Below are 16,691 nucleotides of genomic sequence, written 5' to 3' on the forward strand. Positions count from 1 at the left end.
AGCATGGAGTTATATAGAATGCCCATTCTCCATTTACAATTGGGACACTGAGGAAATTGGGAGGCAGATTCTGGGAAGGTGGAAAAACTACAGTGTTATGTCACAGGTGACATCAACTTCCCTGATATTGATTGGCACCTCCTTAGTGCAAAAAGTTTAGATGGGGCAGAATTTGTTAGGTATCCCAGAAAGGATTCCTGATCTAATATATATAAACAAGCCAACTAGAGAAGAGACCACATTGGACTTAATGCTAGGCAATGAGCCAGGTCAGGTGCTAGATCTCACAATGAGAGAGCATTTCACAGACAGTGATCACAACTCCCTGACCTTCACTATAGCCTTGGAGGGGGATAGGAGCAGCTAGCATGGGAAAGTATTTAATTGGGGGAGGGTGAATTATAATGCTTTTAGACAGGAACTGCGGAGCATAAATTGTGAACAGATGAACTCTGGGAAATGTACAACAGAAATGTGGAGGTTGTTTTGGGAGCACTCGCTTGGAGTTCTAGATAGGTTTGTCCCATTCAGGGAGGGAAAGGGTGGTAGGGTGATGGTTGACAAGAGATGTGGAAGACAAGAGAAATGAAGAGAAGAGCTTATTCAAGGTTGAGGAAGCAAAGATCTGACAGGGCTGTAGGGAGTTACAGGGAAGCAAGAATGGAGCTGAAGAATGGACAGGGGACCTAGAAGGGTACAATAGAAGGCCCGGTGAGAAGGATTAAGGATCACCCCAAGGCATTCTACATGTATGTAAAGAACAGGAGATGGCCAGATTAAGGGTAGGATTGATCAGAGATAGTACAAGAAGCATCTGTCTGGAGTTGGAACAGATAGGGAGGTCCTTAATGAAGACTTTGCTTCAGTATTCACCCATGAAAAGGACCTTGACTTTTGTGAGGATAGCATAAAACAGACTGATGTGCTTAAACATGTTGATTTTAAGAAAGATGATATGCTAGAACTTTTGGAAAACATTACGATAGATAAGTCCCTGGGGCTAGATGGGATATACCCCATATATCTTGACTCCATTGAAGTAGTGTTCCCTGAGATTTTTAGTTTTTAAGTAGACTTGTATCATCTCTTGCTAGCATTAGCTACTTTACTTAACTTTTGGAAGGACTTAAATCTAAAGCTTATTAAATTCAGTGCTTTTACCACAGGAGGATGAGAGATCCTGCATTCTCACTGTTTGAAAGCAGATGCTGAACAATGCTGCTCCTGCTGTTTTGTATATCGCAATCTGAGAAAGCATGTCGTATTTGCAGTGTGGCAGCCTTCCTTATTGGACATGCTGCAAGGGTCCTAGTTGCTACTGAAATTAGCATTGTTTTAGCAGGAGATCCATCTCACTGGAAAGAGGGCATGTTATGTAAAGAAAACGGCAGTGTTGGAGGGGGGATGCGGTTAAAGGATGACACAATGAGTAGAAGGGGTTGTGCCTAAGGATAGTAGTTAAATTTAATTTCAATCAAAGGATGCCTACTATAGTCATGATCCCAGCACGTGGTTGGGACCTAAACTAAGAAAGGCTGCAGGAAATTTCAATCATGTCTCCAAGAGAAAGGCAGACATAATGATCTTTGACTAGTTTTTAAACAACTGTTAACTATTTTAAAAGAAAATCTTAATATTTCCTTCTCCTTTCCAATTTTTATCCATGTTCTATACTATTGTCAATTGAGCATTCCAAGGCCATCCTGTTCTGGCCCACTTGAGCTCCCTGATGCAGAGTCTCAACTCAAAGCGTTGGCAATAACCTTTTCTCCCACCGATGCTGCTTGACCTGCTGACTTCCTCCGGCAGATTATTTTTCTTTAACTGCAGATTCTGGTATCCGCAGTCATGTATATCCCTATTCACTGGTATAGTTGGTCCAGTATAGCGTATTGTGGAACAAAAATGTTTTTTGTTCTTGCAACAGTAGATCTTTTATAAATTGAGTAACAAACGAAGTCTCACGTAATGAGCAAATTGATATTTTGACTAATTTACTAAGAAGCAATGGTTAGGTAAAGCACAGCCTGGCTTAAAAAATATAATTGTATGATTGATTTAGGGAAATGTCAAATAGGAATCAAAATCTGTATAAAGAGTTTTTGTTTAATCCAGTGAAGAGGAGGAAAAACATGAAGTACAGATGAGATTAGTCACCAGATATATACAGAATGCAGGGAATGTGTCCGAATCCCACAGTTTGCACCACATGTTCATATAATTCAATGTCAGAATAGCAACTATTTTTGTCACTTTATTTCCATCCTCTTTATGATAAATTTGGTTATTTTGAATGGAGTCAACAGTAAAGAATTCCAGTCTGAGAACAGCATGAGAATAATTGAGCTTTTGCTGCATTGGTATTGCTACAGGTTCTTATATAATCACAATAATCTTGTTATTATAATCACAATAATATCATCCATTGGTCCATAAACACATGAAAATACACACAATGTGCTAGAGGAACTCAGCAGTTCTGACTGTGTCTATGGAGGTGAATAAACAGTTAACGTTTCAGGACTCTGTCGGGACTAGAAAGGAAGGGTAGAGATGCCAGAATAAGAAGGTGGGGGGGGGGGGGGACAGAGTGGAAGGTGATAGGTGAAGCTGGGTGGGTGGGGGAAGGGGGATGGATTGGTGGAAAACGTAAAGGGCTAGAGAACAAGAAATCTGGGACCACGGGAGAAAGAGAAGGAGGAAGGGCACTGGGTGAGATGATAAGCAGGAGAGGAGAAGAGAAAAGGTAAGGAGGGGGCAGTGTGAGGAATTGAAGAATAAGTGGGGGGGGAATTACTGTAAGTTGGAGAAATCAATGTTCATGCCATCAGGTTGGAGGCTACATGACCACATAATGTTTGAGAAGGTGTTTCCTTGGCAGCTGCTTAGTAAGTGTTTTATAAGTTAGGCACTGCAAGAAACTTTATTAACAATTACAACTAAACAAGTTGTTTAGCCTGTAGAAAAATAACAGAATTTTATGCCAGTAATTCAAATAGTTGCCCCCTCAACCTTCTCTGCCTGTCTGCAGGCTGATGTGGCCAACCGCACCAATCTTCTCTCATCTTACTCAACTTCAGTTAGATGTTTGGATTAGCCTGATTCCATTCATTCATATCCATCAGTTGAAATGATACTCCTCACACTGCTCTGTTGTATCTGTGCTTTCTCACCACCACCTTCATCTTCATTTATCTTTGTCGCCTTTCTGTAACTCATTCAAGTGCTTCCCCTTGGTGATGTGGAAGAACAGCATCATTTTCCACAGGTAAGCTGCCCACACTCAACTCCAGCTTACTGCTCTGTAATTCCCTTCACTGCCACTGAATTGTTAGACTCTCTAAATGATATTCAAAACTGGATGAGCAGAGATTTTCTCAAAGTTGAAGCTAATGCGCCCTCATCTCTTACTTCTCTCATACGTTATCACTGTGACTTTTTCAATGTGATCACATCCATTCGATCTTTTAAATCCTTTCAAAGAAAACTTCCAACTACTTAACACAGACAAGAAAAATTTGCAGATGCTGGAAATCTGAGAAACACACAGAAAATGCTGGAGGAACTCAACATGCCAGGCAGCATCTATGGAAAAGAGTGCAGTTGACGTTTTGGGCCAAAACCCTTTGGTAGGACGGAGTTCCTCCAGCATTTTCTGTGTGTTCCTCGGATTTCCAACATCTGCAGATTTTCTCTTGTTTGTGATTGGATTACTACACTGTGAAGTCTCTTCCAGGGATGTCTACCCTGAACAAGTTTAAATCCTACCTTTGATGGGAGTTCAGTGAAACCTTCTCTCACTGCTTTCCCCTGTGACCCCTGCTGCTCCAGTCCTGCCAAAGGGTTTCAGCCCAAAACGTCGACTGTATTCTTTTCCATAGATACTGCCTGGCCTGCTGAGTTCCTCAAGCATTTCGTGTGTACTGCTCCCAACTACTTAATTTCTTTACTGAGTCCTGATGGATCTTCCCAATGAAAACTATCACTATCAGGGAAGATTTATATTTTTATTTTACAAGCGTATCCACTTTTTCTTTTTTAAGACCACTGAACACAATGTTATCGCTTAATATATGTGCAATTTAAATGTCATGTCATTGACCTGGAATGCTGTCTCTGATATTTCCCACAGTACTGATTGAATTGCTGAGTTTTGCTAGTTATCTTTGTTCCATATTTCTAGAGTTGACAGTAATTTGCATGGTAAATATCCAACCTTTCTCATAGAACTTTAGAAATAATTCAAGGTGAGGAATGAAAGCCATTTTCTGTGAATTTAAAATATTTCTGTGTCCACTGTGTGGTGTAATGCCTCCAACAGGTGCCATTTCCTCTTCACTTCTTATTCAGCATTACCTTCCTGACTCCTGGTTTGCACTCCCACCTGCATTAGCACTTAACACTCCCTTTTCACGATGGCTTCCCGTCCAGCCACAAGAGATGCCACAACTACTCTTTTACCTCTTCTTTCCACACACACACAAACAAACACAGAGCCATTCACTTGCACTTCTTCTAATCTAGTGTACTGGATTCGGTACTCATGATGAGAAACAAGATGCATGATGTGTGACTGTTTTGTAGAATAGAAGAACCTATTGAGGGACCCATGAGTTTCCAACTTTCCTTAACTTTAACTCTCTATTCAATTTTACTTTGATCTCTCAGTTCTAACAAATCCCAATGTAAACTCAAGACCAAAAAATTGATTCTGGACTTCAGAAAGGGTAAGGCTAGAGAACACACATCGAGGGATCAGAAATGGAATGATTGAACAAATTCATGTTCCTGGGTGTCAACATCTCTGAGGATCTATCCTGGGCCCAATATATTGACACAGTTACAAGAAAAACAGGACAGTGGCTAAACTTCATTAGGAGTTTGAGGAGATTTGGTATGTCACCAAAGATACTTGCAAGTGTCTACAAATGCACCGTGGAAAGCATTCTAACTGGCTGCATCACCTCTTGGTATGGTAGGGTGGGGTGGGGGTGGATAGGCACGCACTGCACAGGATCAAAATAAGCTGCAGAAAGTCGTGAACTTAGTCAGCTTCATCATGGGCGCAAGAAGGAGTGAAGCCTCAGAAAGACAGCATCCACCACTATGGACCCCCATCATGTCCTCTTCTCATTGCTACTATGAGGAAGGAGGTACAGGAGCCTGAAGGAACACACTCAGTGATTCAGGAACAGCTTCAGCCCCACTACCATCAGATTTCTGAATGGACACTGCACCCATGAAAACTATCTCACTGCTTTACCTTTTCTCAATTTGCACTACTTATTTAATTTTGCTTTTTTAATATATACATATTGCAATGTACTGCCGCTGCACAACAGATTTCATGACATATGCCGATGATATTAAAACATGATTCAGATTCTGATGGCATCTGTTTTTCATTCAATGTTTTTCAATGATGAAGTAATTGTTAGTGGAAGTATCATTGGCAGGTCAAGAAGGTGCCGAGCTGTGGTGTCTGGCAATGTCAGGGCTTGGACTTACTTTTACAGTAGGTTCATAGGGATGACTTTAGGACAGCAGGTTAGTGTACAGGGCCAAGGATGTGGGGGAGTTAAAGTCAGGGGTGGTAAATGATGGATTCTGAGTCAAGCTCGAAGCTCTCTGTAATCATACATCAGTGATCTTGAAGTCAACTTGGCAGCTGGTCGTGGTGTGTGTGCTGGTTGTTAACACAAACAGCGTATTTCACTCTATGTTTCAATGTACATATAAATAAAGCTGAATCAAAGAATAACAGCACTTAATGATGCTAAACAGAAGTAGAACTAATATTACCTTACATATAATAACTGAGGCAGCAATTTCCAATACTTGTGCCAATGATTAGGAGCTAAACAGAGAACTGAGTCCAGGAACATAGTACAGATGTTGGTGACAATAAGAATAAACATGTGAGGGGCAGTCTGGCAGGAGAATGTGGTAACACGAATTGGATTGAAAGAGGGGTAATGTCAAAAGAATATTTAATATCAATGAAGATGGTAAAGAGATTGAGGGAGTACATTTGTTGTAACCGGGATTGTAGTGAAAATCATTGATCATTTTAATAGCAGCCACAGATAGATGTGGAATGCTCTAAACACATGGAAAATAGCAGATAAGTAAACAGATTTAGGGTGCTGGGCCTTGGAACTAAATGGCTAAGTTCAGTTTGATTAGGGTTATCTCTGTGGCTCAGCCAAACTTGGCTTAGAATATTTGAAACAAAGAGAATGGCCAGGGATACAATATAGAGATCTAAATTACTAAAGAAGACAGTGCAAAAACATATTACCCAGAGTGTTCTCAAGGTATTGAGAAATAGGATGAGAAAGTTGAATCTCCACAAAAAGGTTCCGCTTTGTTACAGATCATCACATGCTCTATCAGCCTGCTGAGATATCAGAATTATATTGTGCTGAAATTTTGAATTATTTCCTTTCGTACTTAACAGGAGATTGTTTTCTTTTGCAGGTGATTCAGTCAGCAATCCACCCTTCATCCATGACAACACAGTTTACAGTAAGATATTTCAGATCCTGTACAGGAATGAGGAGATCGTGGTGAACAGTTCCAGTCTCTTCAGAGTTCACCTCTTATTGGATGGAGAAAGGGTGAGTTATTTTATTGAAAACATTGCCCTTGATGACATTGTAAAGGGAGAGATGACTACTTGCATAATTTATAGTGGTTTCATTTAAAAGAAAGAAAAAACAATATTGGCATAATTGTAGGCTTATGGTTCAAAGTTCAAAATAAATTTATTATCGAAGTACAAATGTGTCACCACATACTATCCTGAGATTCATTTTCATAAAGCATTGGTATTTTTTTTACAATCAGATTGCAAATTTACCCCATAATGTTCAAAATAAAATCAGAAAATGATGGGAAAACTGCGGGTCTGGCAGTATCTTTGGATTGAGAAGCAGAGTTAATATTTCTGGTTAATGAGCTTCCATTAGATTTTTAGCATGTGCAATTTTCTGCATTTCAACTCTAGTATTCTCTTTAGAATTCATTTTCTAAATAAATGGCAGAACTATCATTGTAATGTCTTGCTTGACTAACTCAGTATAAACTTTGAAACATAACAGCCTAGAAATTGGAGTTTATAAAATCCAGTTTGATGCACAAATTATGCATGAAAGCATTTAACACATGTTTAACACAATAATAACAATAATGTCTGTCACTGATTGGTTCAGGCACCTTTTAGCATGATACACCATAGACGACCCGTCACTTCCCCAGCTCATTTGTGCATGGGATCACATCGTAAAAATGTGTGATAAATCTCTATCTGATGGACATAAAATAATTCATTCAATTTTCATTTATATCCACAGAGAAAGGATCATAAATGTTGGTATAGAGATGAAAATTAAAGGGAATTTTTTAAAAACTTGCTTATGCTGGAAATCTGAATTAAAAACACTGAATGCTGAAAGCACTCAGCAGCAGGTCTGTGTAAGTGGAAACAGGTAATGAGATAAGGATCAGCCTTACTTGCTATATGTACATTGAAACATACAGTGAAATGGGTTGCTTGTATCCGAGATGTACTTGGGGTAGCCTGCAAGTGTTGCCATGCCTCTGGCACTAATAGAGCACACCCACAACACACTACACCCATGTCTGTGGAATGTCCATGGGAAGAACTCAGAGCACCCAGAGGAAACCCACACAGTCACAGGGAGAATATGCAAAATTCTTACAGGCTGCAGTGGGATTTGAACCCTGATCGCTGGTTCTGTAAAGCATTACTCACACTACTCTGCTACTGCATTGCCCACACAGAATTGAGCTTTCAGATCCAAAGCCCTGGAATTGTTCTGAAAACAGGATTTCAGACCTGCAACATTAACTCATTCTCTTTCCACAGATGTTGCCTGAGCTGTCTGCTCTATACTGTATATTTCACATATTATTGCTGGGTCTCACGGTACTGATTGTATCTGAGCACAGCAAAGATTGGTGTGGGGAGGTGAGTTCATGCCTCACAGGGACAGTGGTCTGCTCTTGTGATGAGAGTGACCTCCCCACCCCCTAACTATTAACCTGTGCTCCTCCCCCTTCTGTATCTGCTTACTTCCATGACAGCCCTCTCTATTACAGCTCTGGCTGCCCAGGAATCTGCTCCTTCAATCATTGACTTACTCCCATGGAACTGGGCAGCAAAAGATGGATGAAGGTGCCACTTTGAATAGTGCAGGTCAAGGTTTAATATGGTGATCAGCATGAAAACCTCCCTACACACGTAAAATGCCGGAGGAACTCAGCAGGCCAAGCAGTATTTAAGGAAGAGAGTGCAGTTAACATTTCAGGCTGTGACCCTTCGGCAGGACTGGAGGAAAACTTGCTGAGGAGTAGATTTAAAAGGTAGGGGGGGAGGAGAGAGAAACACAAGGTGATAGGTGAAACCTAAAGGGGAGGGATGAAGTAACAAATTGGGAGGTTGATTGGTGAAAGAGATACAGGGTTGGAGAAGGGGGGGGAGGTGTCTGATAGAAGAGGATGGAGGGTCATGGAAGAAAGGACATGGGGAGGAGTACTGGAGGGAGGTGATGGGTGGGTAAGGAGAGGAGGTGAGGGAGGGAAAAGGTGAAGTTTGAGAAATCAATGTTCATGCCATCAGGTTGGAGTATAAGGAGTTGGAATATAAGGTTCATCCAACCTAAATGTGGCCTCATCACAACTGTTGAGGAGGCCATAGATTGACATACTGGAATGGAAATAGGAAGTGGAACTAAAATGGGTGGCCACCGGGAGATCCTGCTTTTTCTGGTGGACGGAGTTGGGGTGCTCAGTGAACTGGTCTCCCAATCTGCGTTGGGTCTTAACGATATACAGGAGGCCACACCAGGATAACCGGACATGGTATATGACCTCAATAGACTCACAGGTGAAGTGTTGCCTCACCTAGAAGGACTGTTATACTCTCTTGTCCATTCGTCACCCCCATTGATCTCCCTCCTGGCATTTATCCTTGCAAGTGAAACAAGTGCTACATCTGCCCCTACACCTCCTCCCTCACTACCATTCAGGGCCCCAAACAGTCCTTCCATCTGCAGATTTTCTCTTGTTTGTGAAAACCTCCCCAGCAAGTGTAAACTTTTCCAAATGTGCTATTTTTGGATGTCTTTGGATTGGCCATTGCTCAATGTGTGGAAAAGGATTTGAAGCTTTATCCACTGACTGACTGCTTCTGCCTCACCTTTAAATGTCCTTCACTTTCTTTAAAGTAGCACAGCCTGTATACAGGCAGACTCAAATTCACTTCTGTTTCCGTTTCTTCTGGTCTAAAAGACTGTTCCCTGAGGTGGACAGAAGAATTCAGCACACTTTGCTCATTCCGCTCTTTACTCTCTCTTGCTTCTGCTCCCCAGAGTAGATTCTGTGAATCTATAATATTGTGTATTGGAATATCATTGTCCAGCATTCCTTCAGCAACTGTTAAGTCATAAGAAGTGTTCCTGTATTTGCTTAAAACAACTTGAATAGTAAGTGATAAAAAAGTACTGAAAATTGCTCGATGTTTTGCTGAAAATCTGTTTTATGAAATTCTGTTTTATTTTTAAATGATACTTTGACAGTTTCATGGAAGTCATTTTAGTAATGAATTTATATTAAGAGAGCTAAAATAAAGCAATTTTATCAGTGTGATAATCTGCCAGATTGCTTTGGATAATTCAGCCTCCTCAGGCGATTGGTTTTTTAACAGTTTCATTTTAAGTGCTAGGTGGTCTCATGAGATCTCTATTTCCACCTACTCCTCACTGTGGGGTCCCTTTCATCCTGTGGAGAAACTCATCTGCTGTCTTCAGACTCCAGATATAACCTTATAATTTGTAAATCAATTCAAAAGTGATTTCAGGTAAACAAGGAAGAATCCTGATGTATCCAAGTAATTAGTCCATTAATGTATATTCACAAACTTTAGGGAAATCTAGAACAACTGAATTGAGTGTATGCAGTCCAGGAGAACCATCTGAGGGATCTTTCGTTGTAAATTCAAGTGTTATTTAGGGGAACAATAGTTTATCCTATGGATACAGCAAGGGAGTTGTTGGAGTTAATCAGACAAGGTTGCAAATGGAAATATCAATTATAGAGGCAACAACGCAAGTTTATTAAAAACAAGCCCTTCTGTTGCTTTTCAGTTCTCCACAGTTGGAAACCTCCAGAGGTTTTATTTTACAATATTTTCTCTTCCTATTCTTTTGCATTTAATGTTTCCAGTTCTGCTTCATGTTGGCCTAAAAGTGAGGACGACAGTTTGCATTTGATAATGGCCATTGTTCATTAGATGCCCATCACAAATAAAGACACTTGTTGATTCTCCTCTCTGTACATTCTAGTGTCATCTTCTTTCAGATCCCAGCTGTAGGAGATTTGCCACTGCCACAGAGAATATGAAATCTCTCTGCTCTGGACAGCTCCTTACGTCGTTCACTGGCGTATTTCTTTCTAAATCATCAGAGAATACTAGTGATTCTGCAGGTACTGGAAATCCAGAGTAACATGCATATAATCCTGGAGTAACTCTGCAGGTCAGGCAGCATCTATGGAGAGTCAACATTACAGTCTGAGACCCTGCAACACCTGATGAAAGCTCTCAGCCCAAAACCTTGACTCTTTATCACTTTTCATAGATGCTGCCTGACCTGCTGCGTTCCACCAGCATTTTGCACGTGCAGATCCTGAGTAGATCTTCCTTACTCTCTGAACACAAAAATAAATGAGCGGCATGGTAGCATAGCGGTTGGCGTAACACTTTACAGTGCCAGCGGCCCAGGTTCAATTCCCACCCTGTGACTGTGTGGGTTTCCTTCGGGTGCTCTGGTATCCTCCCACAGTCCAAAGCTGTATCATGTAGTGGGTTAGTTTGTCCTGTGATTAGGCTAGGGTTAAATAGGTGAGCTGCGGTGCAGCTCATTGGCTCTGAGGGGCCTGCCTATTCCATTCTGTATCTCCAAGTAAATGAATACATTGCTAAGTTGTATTCAATAGCAAGTGTTTTCAGGCCAAAAACCCGATATCCTGTGACTTTCAGCAGAATAATTGGTATTGGTTTTATTTTGTCACGTACCAAGATACAATGAAAGTCTTTGGTTTGCATGTTATCCATACAGATCAGTTCTTCACACTGGTAGAACGAGGTGATGCAGGGTAGGGGTCAGGATTTAGAGCAGAAGACGTTCAGCTGCTGATTCGATCATTGCTCAGTGAGGATGGTCTAACACTGCACTGCTTATTGAAGTAATGACGCTTTTTGAATTTTTTTTCTACTTTAGTGTTGTTTGATTGATCGGGCCACTTGCTGAAGATGGTGTTATCATAGTTTAGGAAAACTGACAAAAACAAACTTCCTACTTTTTTATATAAACTACTATTTAAAATGAATTTGTCAGTTGGAATGATGTAGTTATTGTGCAAGACATCTCAAATATTTTAATAGCTACATGTCTCCTGTGGTGTTGAAATGGTAAATCAGGTGCATTAAGACAGGTGTAATATTATGGCTATAATATGGTGTGTTTCTGACTGTATGACTATAATATTCTGTGTTTCATATGGTGAGTGAAATCCATATTTCTAAGTAAACACAAAAATCTCTTTGAACTTGAGAATAATTTAGTTAAGGGACATTGCAGACTTAAATTATAGAATGGTTTCAGGTTGTGGCTGAAAAGTACCTGGTATTTTCTGATTGGTTTAATGAGCAATATAATGTGCTGCTTAGAATCTGTGTGGTCTTACTGCTTTGATAGCAATCCATAAATAGAAAACTTCATTTTTGCAGATAAGAATGGGTTTCATTTAAGTTGCTTCTGACTGGCCTGTTGCTGCAGGTACAACCAAGACAGATGAATGTCATTGCTTGATAAAGGAACACTTGAAACAAACAGTGAACAGATTGAGATTTTTTTTTCTGGAACCTATTAAACAATTTCTTCTCTGCCAAGGCAAATCTCATTAGAATCACAAATGTGAAACATGGCATGTCTTGAAGATTATAGGTCTATCTTACTCAAGTCTCATATGGTCTTAATTTAACAAATTAGCCTTTGGAAACTTCCTTTCGCATCTTGTCCTTCTTTAAAGTGAAGCCTCCAACCTTTCTTTCTTTTAGGTAACAACTTTTCTTTGTTCTTTTCCCCGCAAAGTTATTGATAATATTCTGCTGATTATCTTCTAAGCTATCATCACTTATTCTGCCGGAGCTCATCAAACCCCTGTACAAATGACTTGTTCATCCAATCCTCAAGACCACAGAAATAAATACCTATTATAATTTCTGAACCATATTTCTCAGTGTCTGAACCTTCAGTGTTTTTCTTGTTCAGAACCAAAATAGTCAAAGATGAAGCGGCAAGTTGGATATATGTCCTCACATTAAAAATGAAATTGCCATACATTGTAAATGTATTAGTCCATCCACCCAAACAGTAGGTTAGTGCCAGTAAATCGTGGGCATGATTTTTTGGTGCCAGAAGCATGGCGACACCTGTAGGCTGCTCCCAGCACTATCCCCAAATTGAGCTGATCGTCAATGCAAGTGATCCACTTCACTTAATGTTTCGGTTGTACAGCATATGTGACAAATAAAGCTGGTCATTCCCATTATCATGGCTTTGGAGAGAGTGCTGAAGAAGTTTTCCAGGATGCTGTTTGGATATGAAGGTTGTACAAACTTGTGGTTGTTTAATCTGGTATGGAGAGGCAGGGAGGAGATCTGATAGAGGTTTATACGTTTGGGATAGTCAGTGGACAGCCACTATCTTTTGCCCTGGAATGAAATGTACAGTATATTACCAGAGGGCAGACGTTTAAGGTGGGAGAGGATAAGTTGAAAGAATATGTGTGTGACAATTTTTAAAAAAAATTTGTTTTTTTTTAAAACACGGAGAGTGGCGGGTGCTGGAATGCACTGCCTGGAGTAAATATAATAGAAGTGTTCAAGAGGCTCTTCGACAGGTACATGAACGTGCAGCAAATGGTAGAGTATGGATATTGTGTTCAGCAGAAGTGATTAGTTGGGTACTTGATTACGAATTTAATTAATTTGGCATAACATTGTAGGCTGAAGAGCCAATTTAATTAAATTAGTAATCAAATGCTCAACTAATCACTTTTGCCTACACAATGCTGTACTGTTCTCTGTTCTATCAACTTTTTATCCAAGTCATTTATATTTATCAAAACAACAGAGGGCCCAGTTTGGATTCCTGTGGAACATCACTGACCTCCAGCTAGAATAATCCCCCTTGATCACTATCTTCTGTTAACAAGCCAATTGTGAATCCAAATAGCCAAGTTATCATGGATCCCACATGCCATGTAGAACCTACCATGTAGGACCTTATCAAACAGGCTACAAAAATCCATCTACACAACATCCACAGCTTTAAACTCACCTATCAAATTGGTCATCTCCTTGAAAGAATCAATCATGTTATTATAGGCATGACTTCAAATTCAAGTTCAAACTAATTGTCATCTGACTCTACATATATTCAAACAAATGAAACAACATTCCTCTGGACCACAGTGCTCCCACAAAACGTATAACATACACTGCACATAAAGCAAAATATTACCATAAGTAAGTTAATAAAATAAATATCTCAAAATGCTTGTAGTACATGCACAGTTAAACAGCTCACTGTCCTAGTGACGAGACCTTGGTGGTGACAGGGTATTCATTAGTCTCACAGCTGGAGGGATGAAGCTATTACCGAGTCTGGCAGTTCTAGTCCTGCTGCTTTTGTACCTCCTTCCTGATGGTAGTGGGTCATCGATTGTGGGATCCATGGTAGAGATCCTCAATAATGCTTTGGGCCCTTCATCTGCAACGCTCCCAGTAAGTAAGAGTATAAAGACCACAAAATGTAAGAACTGAATTAGGCCATTTGGCCGATCAAGCCTGCTCTGCTATTTCATTACAGCTGATCTATTTTCCCCTATCAACTCTATTCTCCTGCCTTCTTCCTGTAACCTTTCACGCCCTGATTAATCAAAAGCCTATCAACCTCTGCCTTAAATACAATGACCGAGCCTGTAGTAATGAATTCCACAGATTCACCACCCTCTGGCACAAGTTGTTCCTCATCTCCATTCTAAAAGGACGTCTTGTTTGCCTTTCCCCTCATTATCTTCATATAGGATGTCCTGAAATTCTACTTAACTCCACCTTGTCAAAGACTTTTCATGGCCCCTCCTGGCACTCCCAATTCCCTGTGGAGTTCTTTTCTAGCTTCTTTATAACCCTTAGGGGCCTTTTTAGCTTTTTAGCTTCTTAAACCTTAACCCTTTTCTTTTTCTTCTTGACTAAGTTATCCACCTCTCTCACAATCCGAAGTTCCCTTGCTTTGCCATTCTTCTCCTTCTGTTTTAATAGAATATACTAGCCTAGTACTCCGTGTAGTTGCTCCACATGTCAGATGTGAAATTACCCAAAACAGTTGTTTCCAATTAAGTCCTTCTCTGAAAAGTCGCACAGTCGGTTGCTAACTCTTACGCAACAGCATTAGTGTGATTTGAATCCAGAAAGATCTTGTTGGATGCAGCAGCATTGTAAAGTAGCTTCCATCACTTGGATACAGGACATACACAAAAAACATCATCAATTCTTAAAGCCACAATGTCCGTAACATGCAGACACCAGGAGGAGAGTTCCAGGAAACAGTAGTTCCATACATGTATTTCTGTTCCTCTTCCCATAAGCTGAATTTCTGTCAGGAATTCACTTGCTATAAAAAGCTAAATAAATATTGTTGCACCGATTCCCCACTGAACATGTGTTTATATATACTGAAGGAGAATAAGATTGTTCTGGAGTTAATTTCTGAGAATAACAAACAATATTAATGGTAAAAACATATGGCTTCTTGATTCTCTTCACTTTAAATAAATGTTGATTTCTCCTTGTAACACACCATGGTACATTTATTACCCCCCCCCCGCCCCCCACCAGTGGAAGTTGATACATTGCGATAGTGGAGGTAGAAATTGTTGTTTAAGATTATTCTGTTTTTTTATTTTGGTGAACATCTTTGAGCTGGTAATCTTGATTGACAGTCATTTAGCTGTGTTATGGTGGCTTTCACATGTGCTGTATCACCACCAGCTTTCAAAATGTGGCAGAGAAGTGGAGGAGATTTACTGAATATTTTGACTGAATTATGCTAGGACAATTAAGTTCGAGCAGAAGACAGAATGATTCCAAGCAGGACACTTCTTACAAGCTTATTCCAATTTATTAGACTGGGATGAACTAAATTACTTCCAGGAAACCTTCTCAATATTGCCAACAGACTTATGAATGGTCCATGAACCAATGAATCTTATTCCTTTGCATTATTTATTTATTTCTGTAATTTATAGGTTTTTATGTCTAGGTACCATACTGCTACTGCAAAACAACACATTGCACATCATGCATTGAATAATTCTGATCCTGATTCTGAACAATAAAAAAAACATTTTCAAAAATATAATTGAAGTAAACACCAGCGAATTCTTGAAAAAAAGGTAGACCAATGTTGTGAAAACTCACCAAGCAGGTTAGTTCCATCTGGTTCCATCAGAAGAAATGTACAAGGACAGACTTTTGTTTGGAATTGCATTCTTGAGAGTGTGAAAAAGAATAGAGAAAACAGGTGAGATTTGTCATGCAGTAGAAAGTATGGAAATTCAGCATAGAGCAATGAGTAATCCAACAGGACAGGATGTAAGCAAAATATGCCAATGTAAGGAAATTGCTAGTGGTGCAAAAGCAATCTGAGAATATGGAAGAGTTGGCCTTCTGGAAAGGAGGCAAGTTTTGCAGAGAGCAAGATATCCTGAATTTGGTAAAGCGTAACATGCAGAAAGTACAACCAGTTTGCAAAAGGAAAAGAAAATGCTATGAAAAGGAATGGGTATAGACAGCCAATCTGTACTAATGATGAGGAATCAGGAACAGGATTGACAGCTTTAGTTACCACTGAGGACAGAGCTTCCAATTTGGGATTGTGATGAATATGTTACACAATTCATAGATATAGTAATCTGGTGCAATGTAATTCCAGTTTACTCACATGAGGAAGCAGTCAAAGAACTTAGGTTTTGCAAGGTGGAAAGATTTGAACTACAATTATACACTCAGTGGCCACTTTACTAGGTACAGGAGTGGAACACTGAGTTCATCTGCTGCTGCAGCTCATCCACTTCAAGGCTTGTCACGTTGTGTTCAGAGATGCTCTTCTTCACGCCACGAAGGTATCAGGCCATTATCTGCGTTACTGTCACCTTCCTGTCGGCTTAAAACAGTCTGGCCATTCTCCACTGACCTTTCTCATTAACAAGGTGTTCTCACCAACAGAACTGCTAGATTCTGGATGCCTTTTGTTTTTTGCACCATTCTCTGTAAACTCAAATGTTCATTTTATTAAAGTATGTACACAGAATACAATCCTGAGATTCGTCTTCTCAGACAGCCATGAAATACAGAAAAACCATGGAAGTTATTGAAATCCTCTTCCAACACAAAAAAGAAAATGAAAACTCAGAAACCCCAAAACCCCCAAACCCTCGCTCACATACAAAACAAACAGATCACCCTCCCAGACATAGCAGCTAAAACATCAACCCCTAACCCCCAAGCCCTTCCCACACAAAAAAAACTATAGAGAGGTTCT

At 40.0% G+C, this 16,691-nt stretch overlaps 1 protein-coding gene across 1 annotated transcript in view; it reads left to right on the forward strand.

The window, feature by feature from the left end:
• fam135b (family with sequence similarity 135 member B) overlaps positions 1 to 16,691 on the forward strand; it is a 361,633-nt gene that overhangs the window by 189,299 nt on the left and 155,643 nt on the right. The window contains exon 4 of the mRNA XM_073048301.1: positions 6,481 to 6,620. Coding sequence (XP_072904402.1) covers positions 6,481 to 6,620 — 140 coding nt within the window. The remainder of the gene's footprint in view (positions 1 to 6,480; positions 6,621 to 16,691) is intronic.

This window comes from Hemitrygon akajei, chromosome 1 (genome assembly GCF_048418815.1).
Source record: "Hemitrygon akajei chromosome 1, sHemAka1.3, whole genome shotgun sequence".
In the NCBI taxonomy this organism is placed as follows: Eukaryota; Metazoa; Chordata; class Chondrichthyes; order Myliobatiformes; family Dasyatidae; genus Hemitrygon; species Hemitrygon akajei.